This window comes from Hippoglossus stenolepis, chromosome 2 (genome assembly GCF_022539355.2).
Source record: "Hippoglossus stenolepis isolate QCI-W04-F060 chromosome 2, HSTE1.2, whole genome shotgun sequence".
In the NCBI taxonomy this organism is placed as follows: domain Eukaryota; kingdom Metazoa; phylum Chordata; class Actinopteri; order Pleuronectiformes; family Pleuronectidae; genus Hippoglossus; species Hippoglossus stenolepis.
The window spans coordinates 28362091-28374718 of NC_061484.1; the positions used below are offsets into that span (position 1 = coordinate 28362091).

General features: G+C 41.3%; 1 protein-coding gene and 1 long non-coding RNA gene across 2 annotated transcripts in view; both read right to left on the bottom strand.

Moving 5' to 3' along the window:
- LOC118099301 (B-cell receptor CD22-like) overlaps nucleotides 1-11898 on the bottom strand; it is a gene marked incomplete at both ends in the record, with an annotated part of 78371 nt that extends 66473 nt beyond the window's left edge. The window contains 5 exon segments of the mRNA XM_047341798.1: nucleotides 1387-1647; nucleotides 2369-2497; nucleotides 2500-2634; nucleotides 11318-11545; nucleotides 11682-11898. Of these exon segments, the coding sequence (XP_047197754.1) occupies nucleotides 1387-1647; nucleotides 2369-2497; nucleotides 2500-2634; nucleotides 11318-11545; nucleotides 11682-11898 (970 nt within the window).
- On the bottom strand, nucleotides 9441-9984 carry LOC118099804. The gene is made up of 3 exons (XR_004694374.2): nucleotides 9919-9984; nucleotides 9621-9705; nucleotides 9441-9489 (listed from the first exon to the last, which is right to left on the bottom strand). It is a non-coding gene; the product is annotated as an uncharacterized LOC118099804 (long non-coding RNA).
- Nucleotides 11899-12628: the final 730 nt, after the last annotated feature.

Genomic DNA, 12628 nt, shown 5'->3' on the forward strand with positions numbered 1-12628 from the left:
GCGGTTTACTTTTCTCAATACTGCAGCCAGCCACCAGGGGGTGACAGATATCATTTGGCTTCACTTTGGGGGTCGCTGTCATGTTGTCCATCTTTATATTCAGTATCAAACGTGAAGTTTAGGGAAGATTAGACGTTGTAAATTTGAGTTAAAACAAATTCCTGTTTCATGGTGAAACATCAAAGTTTGACATGTCACCATGGAAACGTGAATATATAACATGAAGCTTTTTTGTGTTCCTGGATGAGCGGGTGTCACTTCTGCAACAATCTCCTGTTAAATCTTCAAAATGTACTGATGTACTTTAATCGTCCAGAAACATTATTAGCAATAAACTTGTTGACCTAGTTTTTATGTCAAGTGCTTCATGATTCTCAGCTGACGACCTCAATAGTCCTTTAAATATTATTATGGAACAATTCTTCATTAGATTTATAAATAGGACAAGACCTATATATTTGTTGACTTGTGTACTTACATTATCCAAAATATTGTTGTTGAAACCCCCCTCCAGAAAATGAATATTGGTAACCCTATCTTTTAGCTGTTCTAATATTAGTTACAACTAATTACAATTTATAATATTTAGAAGTTAATATTATTGTTATTTGTAACATTTTGACAGTAACATACATTACGGTTAGCGTTAGCCTAACCTGAGGCTAACTCTACACCTGGTTGAGTCTGGGAAATATTTTCAATTATGGGAGAAGAAGAACAACTTTCTTACTTTTACCTTTCGTGGCTTCCAAAGTGAGAAGTGAGAGAATTTGTAATCTGGGTTAACCAACCCATCAAGAAAGAAAACAAACCTTTACAAACACTGCACATGTCTATATGTTTTATTTCTTCTGGTTCCGTGATGCTGTAAAATCCACATATAAACAACAGATTCATGTTGTGTTTCTTCAGTGTTTGGTGACTGTGCTGTACACTGCAGATGAATCGTCCTCTTCTTCACGTCTTGTGTCACAAAGAAGTTAGAGATTTACATCAAGCATCCTTAAAACTGCCTATCTGCTGTATTCCTGCCTCTAAAGGACTATAGAGACGACCTGAAGCTTATATACATTGAAAAATAATCTATGATCATATGATGGGAATGTCGTCACTATGAGTTTAGAAAATGACGTCATATAGTGTAGCTATGCAACAACAGATGTTTTCACCCCAGTCCGTTTGTTTGTTGGTTGTTGATTTTAAGCAAGATTACACAAAAACTACTGAGTCGATTAGCATGAAACCTGAAGGTAGGATGAGGTACGGGTCAGGGAAGAACTCAGGAAAGTTTGGTGTGAATCCAGATAAGGGGGCGGACCCAGGAACCTTCTGTAAGATTGCGAGACAGTGCTGGGTTTCATGGATATGTGGATGTTTTCTACTCACACTGGACGTCTAAGTGTAGAGACGTGGAGTTGATCCGTCCGTACTGATTCTCAGACTTGCAGGAGTAGACCCCGCTGTCCCCAGAGCTGATGGAGGAGAGACGATAAACGCCCTCTGGTCCTTGAAGCAGAGTTCGGTTCTCCTTGTACCAGGTGTAATTAGCTGCTGGGTTAGCATCACTGCTGCAGGTCAGAGTCACCGAGCTGCCCTCCATGATCTCACCAGAGGGACTCACTGACACAGAGGGAGGCTTTGGAGCGTCTGTATGTGTGAAAACAGAATGATGATAACAGATGACAGACAATGTGTTTAACATTTGGGGACATATATGATATGATGTGTTAAAGTCAAAGGTGCTCAGGTGAGTGGAGGCACTGAGTTACAACAGCAAGGTTGTTAAACTGACACAGGTAAATTCTTCTTGTTGTTAAGTGAGAGGTTTTTTTCAATGATTTCCTGTTGCACTACTGTTTCCAGACTCCCCTGAATGTCCACAGATTTCCAAACCATCGTCCAGTTTGTAACGTGGACTTAAACGTGACATATTCTGACCCTTTTCCACAATTAGACAGAGTTTCTTCCTAATAAAACGTGTGAAGAGCCCTGTTCAGAGTGGCCTGTTTGTGGGCGTGTCTCTTAAAATGTTAATGAGCCTCTGCTCCCCCTGCTGGGAGGTGTATGTGTGACGTGTGCACAGGAGCAGGGTTTTGTTTTCACCACTGTCTGTCTGCTGAGAGCTGTTTGCTCGTCACGTGAATGTGCACAGTGAAGGAAATATCTTTCAAGTTTACTGAGGATGGTGAAAGCTTTATGGATGTTTTAACAGATGCTGGGTGGATTCCTCTTTGTGCTGCTGATGGTCTGACTGTGAATATTTTTGGGGCAGAAGTCAAACGACCCATATCTGCACATTTAAAATGTAAAGGACAAAGAATGGGACAGATTCAATATATCTTCACTTAATAACCTGTGTTTCACTCACATGTCACAGTAATAAAGATGTTTGCTGAACTCCTTCCCAGCTCATTCTCAGCTGTGCAGTAATACTCTCCAGAGTCTGACGACCGGATGGAGCTGAGGACAAATTGTGTCTCTTCACTGAGAGGTTGAACTTTTTATCTCCACTTCTCTTGTACCAGGTGTATTTAGCTGCTGGGTTAGCATCACTGCTGCAGGTCAGAGTCACTGAGCTGCCCTCCATGATCTCACCAGAGGGACTCACTGACACAGAGGGAACCTTTGGAGCATCTGAAGGATAGTCTATATTAACACACAGGATGAGAATACAATCAAAACACTGTCTGTATTATTTGTTAAAAGTTTAAATTTAAATTATTTCCACATTATTGTAGCTTCAAGAGGAGGCGTAAACTCACACAATGTAGGAGAAGTGAAACGCACGTCCTTCTATAGCACAGTGATAGCTGTCTTCAGCATTAAAGTGTTGGAGGTGAAAGTATTTTTTCGTCCAACAAGTTCATTGTTATTGTACCAAACGTAGGAAAGATGATCAGGGAGCTGACACCTGCTGTGACAGGTCAGCTCTGTCCAGGTAGAATATGGATTGGCTGTTGATCTCCTCACATGTACCTGGAGCTGAGGGCTGTGAACAAACATGTTATTTTATTTCAACATACACACTAACATTTCAAACTGACTCTAATGTAAATGTTACCTGTGACAGACAGAGTGACTCCAGCTGAACCAGTTAAACTCCCAGTAGGTTGGTTTGTTGTGAACCTGAACTTGTACACAGCTGAGTCGCTCTCTCTCAGGTTAGAGATTCTCAGAGTGCACTTGTTGTTTCCACAGAGATACTCCACAAGACCTGAATACTCCGGATCAGTCCTTAGATCAACGTGAATCCCATTACTCTCTTGAATGAACCAGAACGTTTCCTGAACTGTAGTATCATGGTTATTAAATGTGGATGGGTATGTGTAGGTACAGGTAATGTCCACTGTTGATCCTCTGAAGGCACAGATCTCAGTAGAAGTGTAACTCACATCCCAGCCATTCTCACACTGTACCACTGTAACACAGAGAATCAGATTCATAACGACACCAGAGAACACTTAGTTTACTTTTTACTTTTTGCAGAAAAGAAACACATTTCCATGAGCAGCATTCCATAGCATTTCAACTGATGACTCCACACACTGATGACAATTCCTGCATCGAGAGGAGAGGAACTCAGTCATAATTGTCATGGCAATTTTCTATTAATCAAACACAAAGTCATACAGTTGTCTTTCGGTAAATTTAATTCTACATCTGCAGATGGACTCACCATACACATCACCTGGCGTGAAATGTACAATGAGCAAAGAACACAGTAGAATTGGAATACTTATAGCTCATAGCCCCCTCCCACTAGCTAAAGAGAAGTTATTCATCAGCTTCTTTGATGTTTCATTACGGTGGGGGACGTCCTGGCTTCATCTCTGGCCCAGACCCCTGCAGTGACTCCTTTTGTGAAATCCTAAAACCATTTGCTCAGAGACACTAAAGGTTTCAGGCTTCCCGAGGGCATCCCTGGACAATAATCGTAAACCCTTAGTTTAAACTCACATCTGTTCATTTAGATAAACACGTCTGTTCTTGCAATCTTCTACATATATACGTCTGTTCATCCATTAATCATTACCCAAGATCAGAATTTCCAACACATGATGATAATAATAATAATAATAATAATAATAATAATAATAATAATAATGTTCTAGACGATAGAAACTTTGAAACAAAGATACAAATTAATACTGATGATAATTCCTTCGTATAGTTTCTTTCTGCATCACTTTACAGGTGGTGATCTGAAAATGAATGAATGGTTCATTTATATTTTTTCTTTCTTTCTCAAACTCACTTCAGGTGAATCAGAAGTCCGAGTGTAAAATAGAGTGAAACATGAATGTAGACGTACAGTACCTGTCACAGTGAGAAGAAGGACAACAAATCCACTCGCTGCTGCAGTTACACTCATAGTAGCTGCTGCTCTCGTCTGTGACTTCAAACAATAAAAACGTCCACAGATAAATAATGTGCACAAGATGAAACTCAGTCACATCACAGACACGTCTACCTACAACACAGAAGAGTCTGAGAAAGTCAAACTGTTAAACACACCCACCTTCCTTCCTCTTTACACCTACCTGCATCCTGAGCCTGATGGTGGTCGAGTAAACTGTGGTTTGTACGAGTGTGAGAAACAACTTTAGTGGCTGTTCATACCAAACCTGTATCATCCACATCACAACATCTCACTGACACAAGAAAGACAAATTTAAGGAGACTTGAGAGAAACTGGGCTGTTTTTAATCTCATCTGTTCAGTGTCTCATTAAGATGCAATAAAGATTGACATGAAAAAGACAAATTAAAGAAAGATTCAAAATTGAACCGGAAAATAAACTGCCATTAATACTGTAAGTGAGATTAAAATATAGTAAGAGTTTCAAAACAAAAGCAAAAATTAGAACAAATGAGCTTCACAATATAATGTAAAAATAAAAATATATTAACAGAATAAAAAAAACACTTTTAATGATCCCGAAAGAAAATCTGCTTTGTTGCAAAACTGTACATCACAAAGTTAGAAAAGAAGAAGTTGTGAGTAAACAACAAATGAAATAAACAAGACTATAAATATGAATAATGTTTTGAAGAACCCTCTCCTGAAGAAACCCACCCTCAACCCGTCTGAAGTTAACAACTACAGACCTGTCTCTCTCCTTCCCTTTCTTTCCAAAACTCTCGAGCGAGCTATCTTTAATCAACTCTCCTCCTATCTTCACCAGAACAACCTTCTTGACCCTCACCAGTCTGGTTTCAAGGCACTCAACTGAGACTGCCCTCCTTGCTGTCTCTGAGCAACTTCACACTGCTAGAGCAGCTTCTCTCTCTGCTGTCCTTATTCTTTTAGACCTTTCTGCTGCATTTGACACAATGAACCACCAGATCCTTATTTCCTCCCTTCAGGACTTGGGTGTCTCAGGCTCTGCTCTCTCCCTGCTCTCATCCTACCTCAACAACCGCACTTACGGGGTAACTTGGAGAGGATCTGTGTCTGAACCTTGTCCTCTCACTACTGGGGTCCCTCAAGGTTCCATCCTGGGTCCCCTCCTCTTCTCTCTTTACACCAACTCTCTCGGCTCTGTCATTCACTCACATGGCTTTTCCTACTGTGATGGAAATTCATCTTGAGATTTGAAATAATGAGATTCTCAGACTGGAGTTGCCTTTGAGTCTTTTTAATAGTAAGCTCTGCAGAGGTTACACAACAAGCACGGGTGCTCAAAGTGGAACTGGCCCAAAGTTAAAAAAAGCCAGAACTTATACAAAGAGGCATTTCAGAAAACATAACATGAAAAAAAGACATGAAATCATCATCTGTGTCTATCTGCTGTGTCCGTCCGCTGTAGCAGTTGGAAGAAAACATCACAGAATAAGGGCAGACACCCTGTTTGTCAAGGTCACAGCAGTGAGACACCGCCAAATAAGGGTTCCATCCTGTCAGGTAGACAGTATCACAGCAGTGAGACACCTGGTCAGTGGAATTTTCCATTACACTACCATAGCTATGCTGATGACACCCAACTAATCCTCTCTTTTCCCCAATCTGAAACACAGGTAGCAGCACGAATCCATGCCTGTCTGACTGAAAATTAACCTTGACAAGACTGAACTACTTTTCCTTCCAGGGAAAGGCTCCTCCCACCCACGACCTGACTATTAACTTTGACGACTCCGTGTTAGCCCCCACTCAGACTGCTAGGAACCTGGGTGTGACACTCGACAGCCAACTCTCCCTTACTGCCAACATAACTGCAATAACACGTTCGTGTAGATTCATGCTGCACAACATCAGGAGAATACGCCCCCTTCTCACTCAGAAGGCGGCGCAGGCTCTGGTCTAGGCCCTGGTCCAGGTTCTGGTCCAGGCTCTGGTCACCTCACACCTAGACTACTGCACCTCCCTCCTGGCAGGTCTACCTGCTAGTGCCATCCGACCTCTGCAGCTCATCCAGAATGCAGCAGCTCGACTGGTCTTTGACATAAATTCACTCACACTACTCCGCTCCCTTCACTGGTTACCAGCGGCTGCCCGCATCCGTTTCAAAACATTAGTACTTGCGTACCGTGCTGCGAACTGGTCGGGTCGTCTACATCAAGGACATGGTCAAACATTACACCCCAGCCCGTTCACTCCGCTCTGCTTCGCCAATCGGCTTGTTGCTCCCTCACTGCGAGCTAAACACTCATCAAAGTCCCGACTGTTTGCTGTCCTGGCTCCTAAATGGTGGAATGAGCTCCCCATTGACATCCGGACATCAGAAAGTTTACACATCTTCCGCCGCAAACTAAAAACACACCTCTTCCGACTATACCTTAAATAACATTTTTAAAACAAACAATTTAGTAGCACTTAAAATGGCACTTACTTATAGCACTTTGTAGTTTTGTTTTTTTTAAGAAATTGTACTTTCTCTATTCTTGTTGTTCTGGGTTTGTACCCTCATGGTTGAATGCACTTATTGTAAGTCGCTTTGGATAAAAGCGTCAGCTAAATGAAATATAATGTAATGTAATAATGAAGAAAAAGAAAAAGTATAATTAACATCAGTCTCCTAAAGGTGCAGGAAACAAACTAATTATGTTACTAAAATTACCAAAACTAATATTAAAATAATGAGTTAATAATCCTAATGAAGAATAAGTAATAATATATTATCTTTTTTGTATAACTTATAAACCTGGATCACAGCAGTACAACATTATTCTGTTCGTAACAACATTCGAGCTTCACACCCTGAGAGAGACGTCAGAGGAAAATGGCCGCCGTGTGAACATGGTGGATTAAAACACACCTAACTCCTTCTTCTTCACGTGTTTAACACGTGATGTGAGAAATACCACAAAACACTAAAGTGAAATCAATGGGCCTGATGCAAACTTTGAACAGACACCAGAGGCAACACAGCTCATCTGGTGTCAGCAGTTCACTTTGTGTTAACGGTCACATTCAAGGTGTTCATCACGTAAGGAGCAGCTCACATCCACATGAGACGTGGTCCCTCCAGTCCTCAGAGGAAATGAGTACAACTATCGACTTTTATCCATCACACATACAAACCCTGGTTAAACCCACCAAGCAAGTCTGTCACTGAGTCGAGCTCATACCTCCACCAAGGCCCAACAGTCTCCCTCAATTCAATCAAGCTGCAGCAGAGTTCAATCACTCATAGAAACCAGTCCTCTAAATAATCCTGACTGTTTTCATCAGTCTCACAATTATAAAGACAGTGATACAAACAGGCTCCTGGCTCCGCCCCTTTATCAGGATTCCTGCCCAAATTTGATGAGTTTGTGGAAAAATCTGTTTTTAGTTTTCTGGTGTAATTCTGCTGAAAAACAAACAAACAAATAGATAAGGAGTGAAAACAAAAGACCAAAAACATTTATTTAAGAAAGAATCATAAAATCACGATACATAATAATTCATTATCCATGTAATAACCACATTAATATCATGTATAAGACACGAGATGAGTCACGTGGTGTTACCACAGCCTCAAAGGCTCATCACCAAGACCTCCAACATAGTTCAGAGGGTAACAGCAAAAAAAAGTCAATTTATTGCAGAAAAGACAACAACTTCAACAACAGGCCGGCAAAATGGACAAAAGATGGAAAACCCAACACACCAACCCACAAAGGGTCGTAGGATCTGAGAATCTTCCTTCAACCTAAACCAACATCAGAACTAAAGCTCACAGAAATAAGGCTGCGAAAACTGGACGACTGGACCCATCAGAAAAGAAAAAGAAAAGAAACAACACAACAATACTCTTGCTCTAAAGGTCATGCTGTACAAACTGCTGCTGCAACCGGGGATGTAAAGATAGATACTTCCTGTTTCCTCTCACATACTTTCATGAACCAATCACAGTGCACCTGAGGAGAAGAGAAAACAGGAAACCATGAGTAGAAAGGAAATGTACGGGTGTTTTCCTCTTTATTAAAAAGCGTGGTCTTTTAGTTTGAGAGCTGGACTTGCACGTTCAGATTTCGTGGTGTTTTTACTCAAAACCCTGCGCTTGCACTCACACAGCTCCTGCTGGTGCTTAGATTTGCTCTGCTTGTGCTCAAACTCTCCGCTTGCACTCAGATATTTTGTTGCTTGGACATATTTCCTGTATTTAATAACTACACACTATGGTTTCTGTGAAACTTGCTTGTACGGATGTACTCTGAAGTCGTCCATCTTGGTTATGTTTGTCACAGTGGCTCTGACCTGAGGCTTCAGACCAGGTCTTCCTGCTCCTCTGTGTCTTCTGTCTGTGCTGCAGCAGCGACGTTCTCATACTCAGGACAGTTGTGTGACTGATGGGGGACAGATGAGAAAATATTAAGCCTCACTGGACTTTATTCATGAAACCTGCATATAATCACAGTTCATTCAAAATAGTTTGAACGTTGTTGCGCCCCCTGTCCATTCGTTTGTTTGTTCATCAGCAGGATTACACAAAAACTGCTAAACTGATTTCAACAAAACTTGGTGGAAGGATGAGACATGGGCCAAGAAAGAAGTGTCAACGCACCGTGACGTCACCCATTGGTTTGTGAGCTGCCATTTTGAAGCCTCCATTTTTGACATGTTGTCCAGCGCCATCTTGGTTTTTTGAAACCAGAAGTAACCATATTTGGAGGAGAGAGGGTGGAGCCTGACTCAGGACCCAAGGACACTGCCCGCCCACCTAAACCTGCGACCTGCACCCAGTACTAGCTGTCAATCACACGGTATCCATGCCCCAATGCCTCATGTGCTTTATGGTCTATTTGACTCTAAGTGGATCATTCACTTCACTTTCTAGACCCAGAGTCTACGTCCATTTTAATATACGGTCAATGGAAAGAACCTTTTACATTTTGGGGCAGATTCAGACAAAGTAGCTGATCCAAGAAATGTTTTATCTCTTTCTCTAACATAGTGAGATGAAAACAGTGATATGGAATCATTCTTTTGGCCTCACTGTCTCTCACCTCTATCATCTCCACAGCTTCATTCGCTTCTGATTTCAAGCTCAGAGTTTTCTTCATCCTGAATCGAAAACAACAACAAACACAACATTTCACAAAATGAACTTCATAACACTGAAACTAGTGTCTGAAGACATTTGAAGAAGACAGTAAAAGAGCAGAGGGTGAACTGATGGATTTGTATTGTTTTACCTCGTCCACAGAGTCAAGACAAGCACTTGTACCAGCATGACCACCAGAGTCAGCCTGATGATATTCATGATTATCACTGACTTCCCTAGACAACAGACAGGAGACATTAGCAGTGTGGTTAGACTGATGACTCAGTTTGCCAGGTGATGCTGTTGATCAGTCAGTATTGTTCATGTGCAATATGATGGGCTTGATATACAGCTGTGACACATCTGGAAATCCTGAGTATTGATGGTTTAAGGTTCTGGTGCAATGAAAAGGAGGGGGTAGGCTGTAAAAGTCAGAGAGCTAAAATCACCTGCTCCAACAGTCAGATGTAAGGTGGCCTTACTACGTCCTTGTGTGTTCTGGGCCTCACACTGATAATTTCCACCATGTTCAGCTGTGATATTCGTGATGGTGAAGATTTGTCCTGATGCTTTTGGTGAGTCCTCGTCCTCTTTGTACCAGGTGTAATTAGCTGCTGGGTTAGCATCACTGCTGCAGGTCAGAGTCACCGAGCTGCCCTCCATGATCTCACCAGAGGGACTCACTGACACAGAGGGAGGCTTTGGAGCGTCTGGTGTAAAACATGCAAGATCATGAAATCAACTCAGAAATATTCATTAACCAAAGTGAAGAACTTTTCAATCTCTGGTTATTAAATGTGGATGGGTATGTGTAGGTACAGTTAATGTCCACTGTTGATCCTCTGACGGCACAGATCTCAGTAGAAGTGTAACTCACATCCCAGCCATTCTCACACTGTACCACTGTAACACAGAGCACATCAGAGAATCAGTAGATAAACTTATACATTTATAAAACTAACTCCATGTATTTTCTCTGGTGAATCACCAATTGGCAGGTTTTCATTTTAAGATGATGACGATGCCAAGATGAGGAAACTTTCAGTTCACAAAAAACCCAGGGAAGTGCCCTTTAGACTTCAGAGTGAGGGAGAAACACACTGTTGGAGGTGAGGAACATGAGGGACCTTGTAGAAGTTGCTCTTATAATGGAGCAAACTGGCCAATATGGCGGAAATGATCTGTATCTTTTATGCAGAGTCGACCAAAGATGGACGACACGTCTCCACTTCCTCCCACTCTCCAGAAATGAAGCCAAAATATCCTGGATACCAACGCTGCCATCTTTCACATTTGGAACCACAGTCTGCACAGTAGTGATCTGGAGATGGAGCCACAGTATCAAGGTCCCGCCCATACATGAGCTCGACCAATCCTGAGTCAGCCTCAGCTGTCAATCATGAAGTTTAATCTAATTTTCATTTCATCAAATAACTAATTAAAACCAAACTTATGAGAAACATGAACAACAGAGTGTGATAAGAACGACCTAAAATGACACAAACCATCTTTGAGAAAAATGTATTTGACTTTTTAGATTGGTCCATGTCCTTCCCACTAACATGGAGGAGGCAGGATGTATGTTCTATACTGCAGCCAGCCACCAGGGGGCGATCACAATGCTTTGGATTCACTTCTGGGGAGCAGTCATGTCTTCAATCTTTATTTACACAAGCAGAATACTAGTACTAGTACACTAGTTTGTCAGTACTGACAGTAGTATCCCAAGAGTTCAATGTGCCCATGCAGGAAAAAGTATTTAAAGACACATGAAGTTATGGTACAATGCATTATCTCAGATACTCCAGCAGATGGTGCTGTTAGTGAAATACTGTAGATTAAACTCACACATTGACGGAGAGCGGAAATCCTCGTGTCCTTTAACAGCACAGGAAACACTGTCTGCAGAATAAAAAGTATCTGAATAAGATGCTCCTTCCTTCTTCTTGTGTTGATTCTTGTACCAGACGTAGTTCAGATGATCAGGAAGACGACAACTGCTCTGACACCTGAGCTCTGCATGCATGTAGTTATTAGAGTCATACTTCACTGATCTGCTCACCTGCACATGCAAATCTGCGTGTGAGAATAAGGAATTCATTTTAGTCCAAACTGACAACACACACATGCATATAAAAGTGCACAGACACACTCAAGTGAACCAAACAAGATGTAGGAAATAAATGAATGAATGTTCAGATGTAAATGTTACCTGTGACAGACAGAGTGACTCCAGCTGAACCAGTTAAACTCCCAGTAGGTTGGTTTGTTGTGAACCTGAACTTGTACACAGCTGAGTCGCTCTCTCTCAGGTTAGAGATTCTCAGAGTGCACTTGTTGTTTCCACAGAGATACTCCACACGACCTGAATACTCCGGATCAGTCCTTAGATCAACGTAAATCCCATTACTCTCTTGAATGAACCAGAAAGTTTCCTGAACTGTAGTATCATGGTTATTAAATGTGGATGGGTATGTGTAAATATGAATGTCCACTGTTGATCCTCTGACGGCACAGATCTCAGTAGAAGTGTAACTCACATCCCAGCCATTCTCACACTGTACCACTGTAACACAGAGAATCAGATTCATAACGACACCAGAGAACACTTAGTTTACTTTTTACTTTCTGTAGAAAAGAAACACATTTCCATGAGCAGCATTCCATAGCATTTCAACTGATGACTCCACACACTGATGACAATTCCTGCATCGAGAGGAGAGGACCTCAGTCATGATGAGAATAATAATAATAATAATAATAATAATAATATTTTGAGCTCTATACGATAGAAACTTCTAAACAAAGATAAAAATAATACTGATGATAATTCCTTCATATATTTTCTTCCTGGGCCACTTTACAGGTGGTGATCTGAAAATGAATGAATGGTTCATTTATATTTTACTTTCTTTCTCAAACTCACTTCAGGTGAATCAGAAGTCCGAGTGTAAAATAGAGTGAAACATGAATGTAGACGTACAGTACCTGTCACAGTGAGAAGAAGGACAACAAATCCACTGGCTGCTGCAGTTACACTCATAGTAGCTGCTGCTCTCGTCTGTGACTTCAAACAATAAAAACGTCCACAGATAAATAATGTGCACAAGATGAAACTCAGTCACATCACAGACACGTCTACCTACAACACAGAAGAGG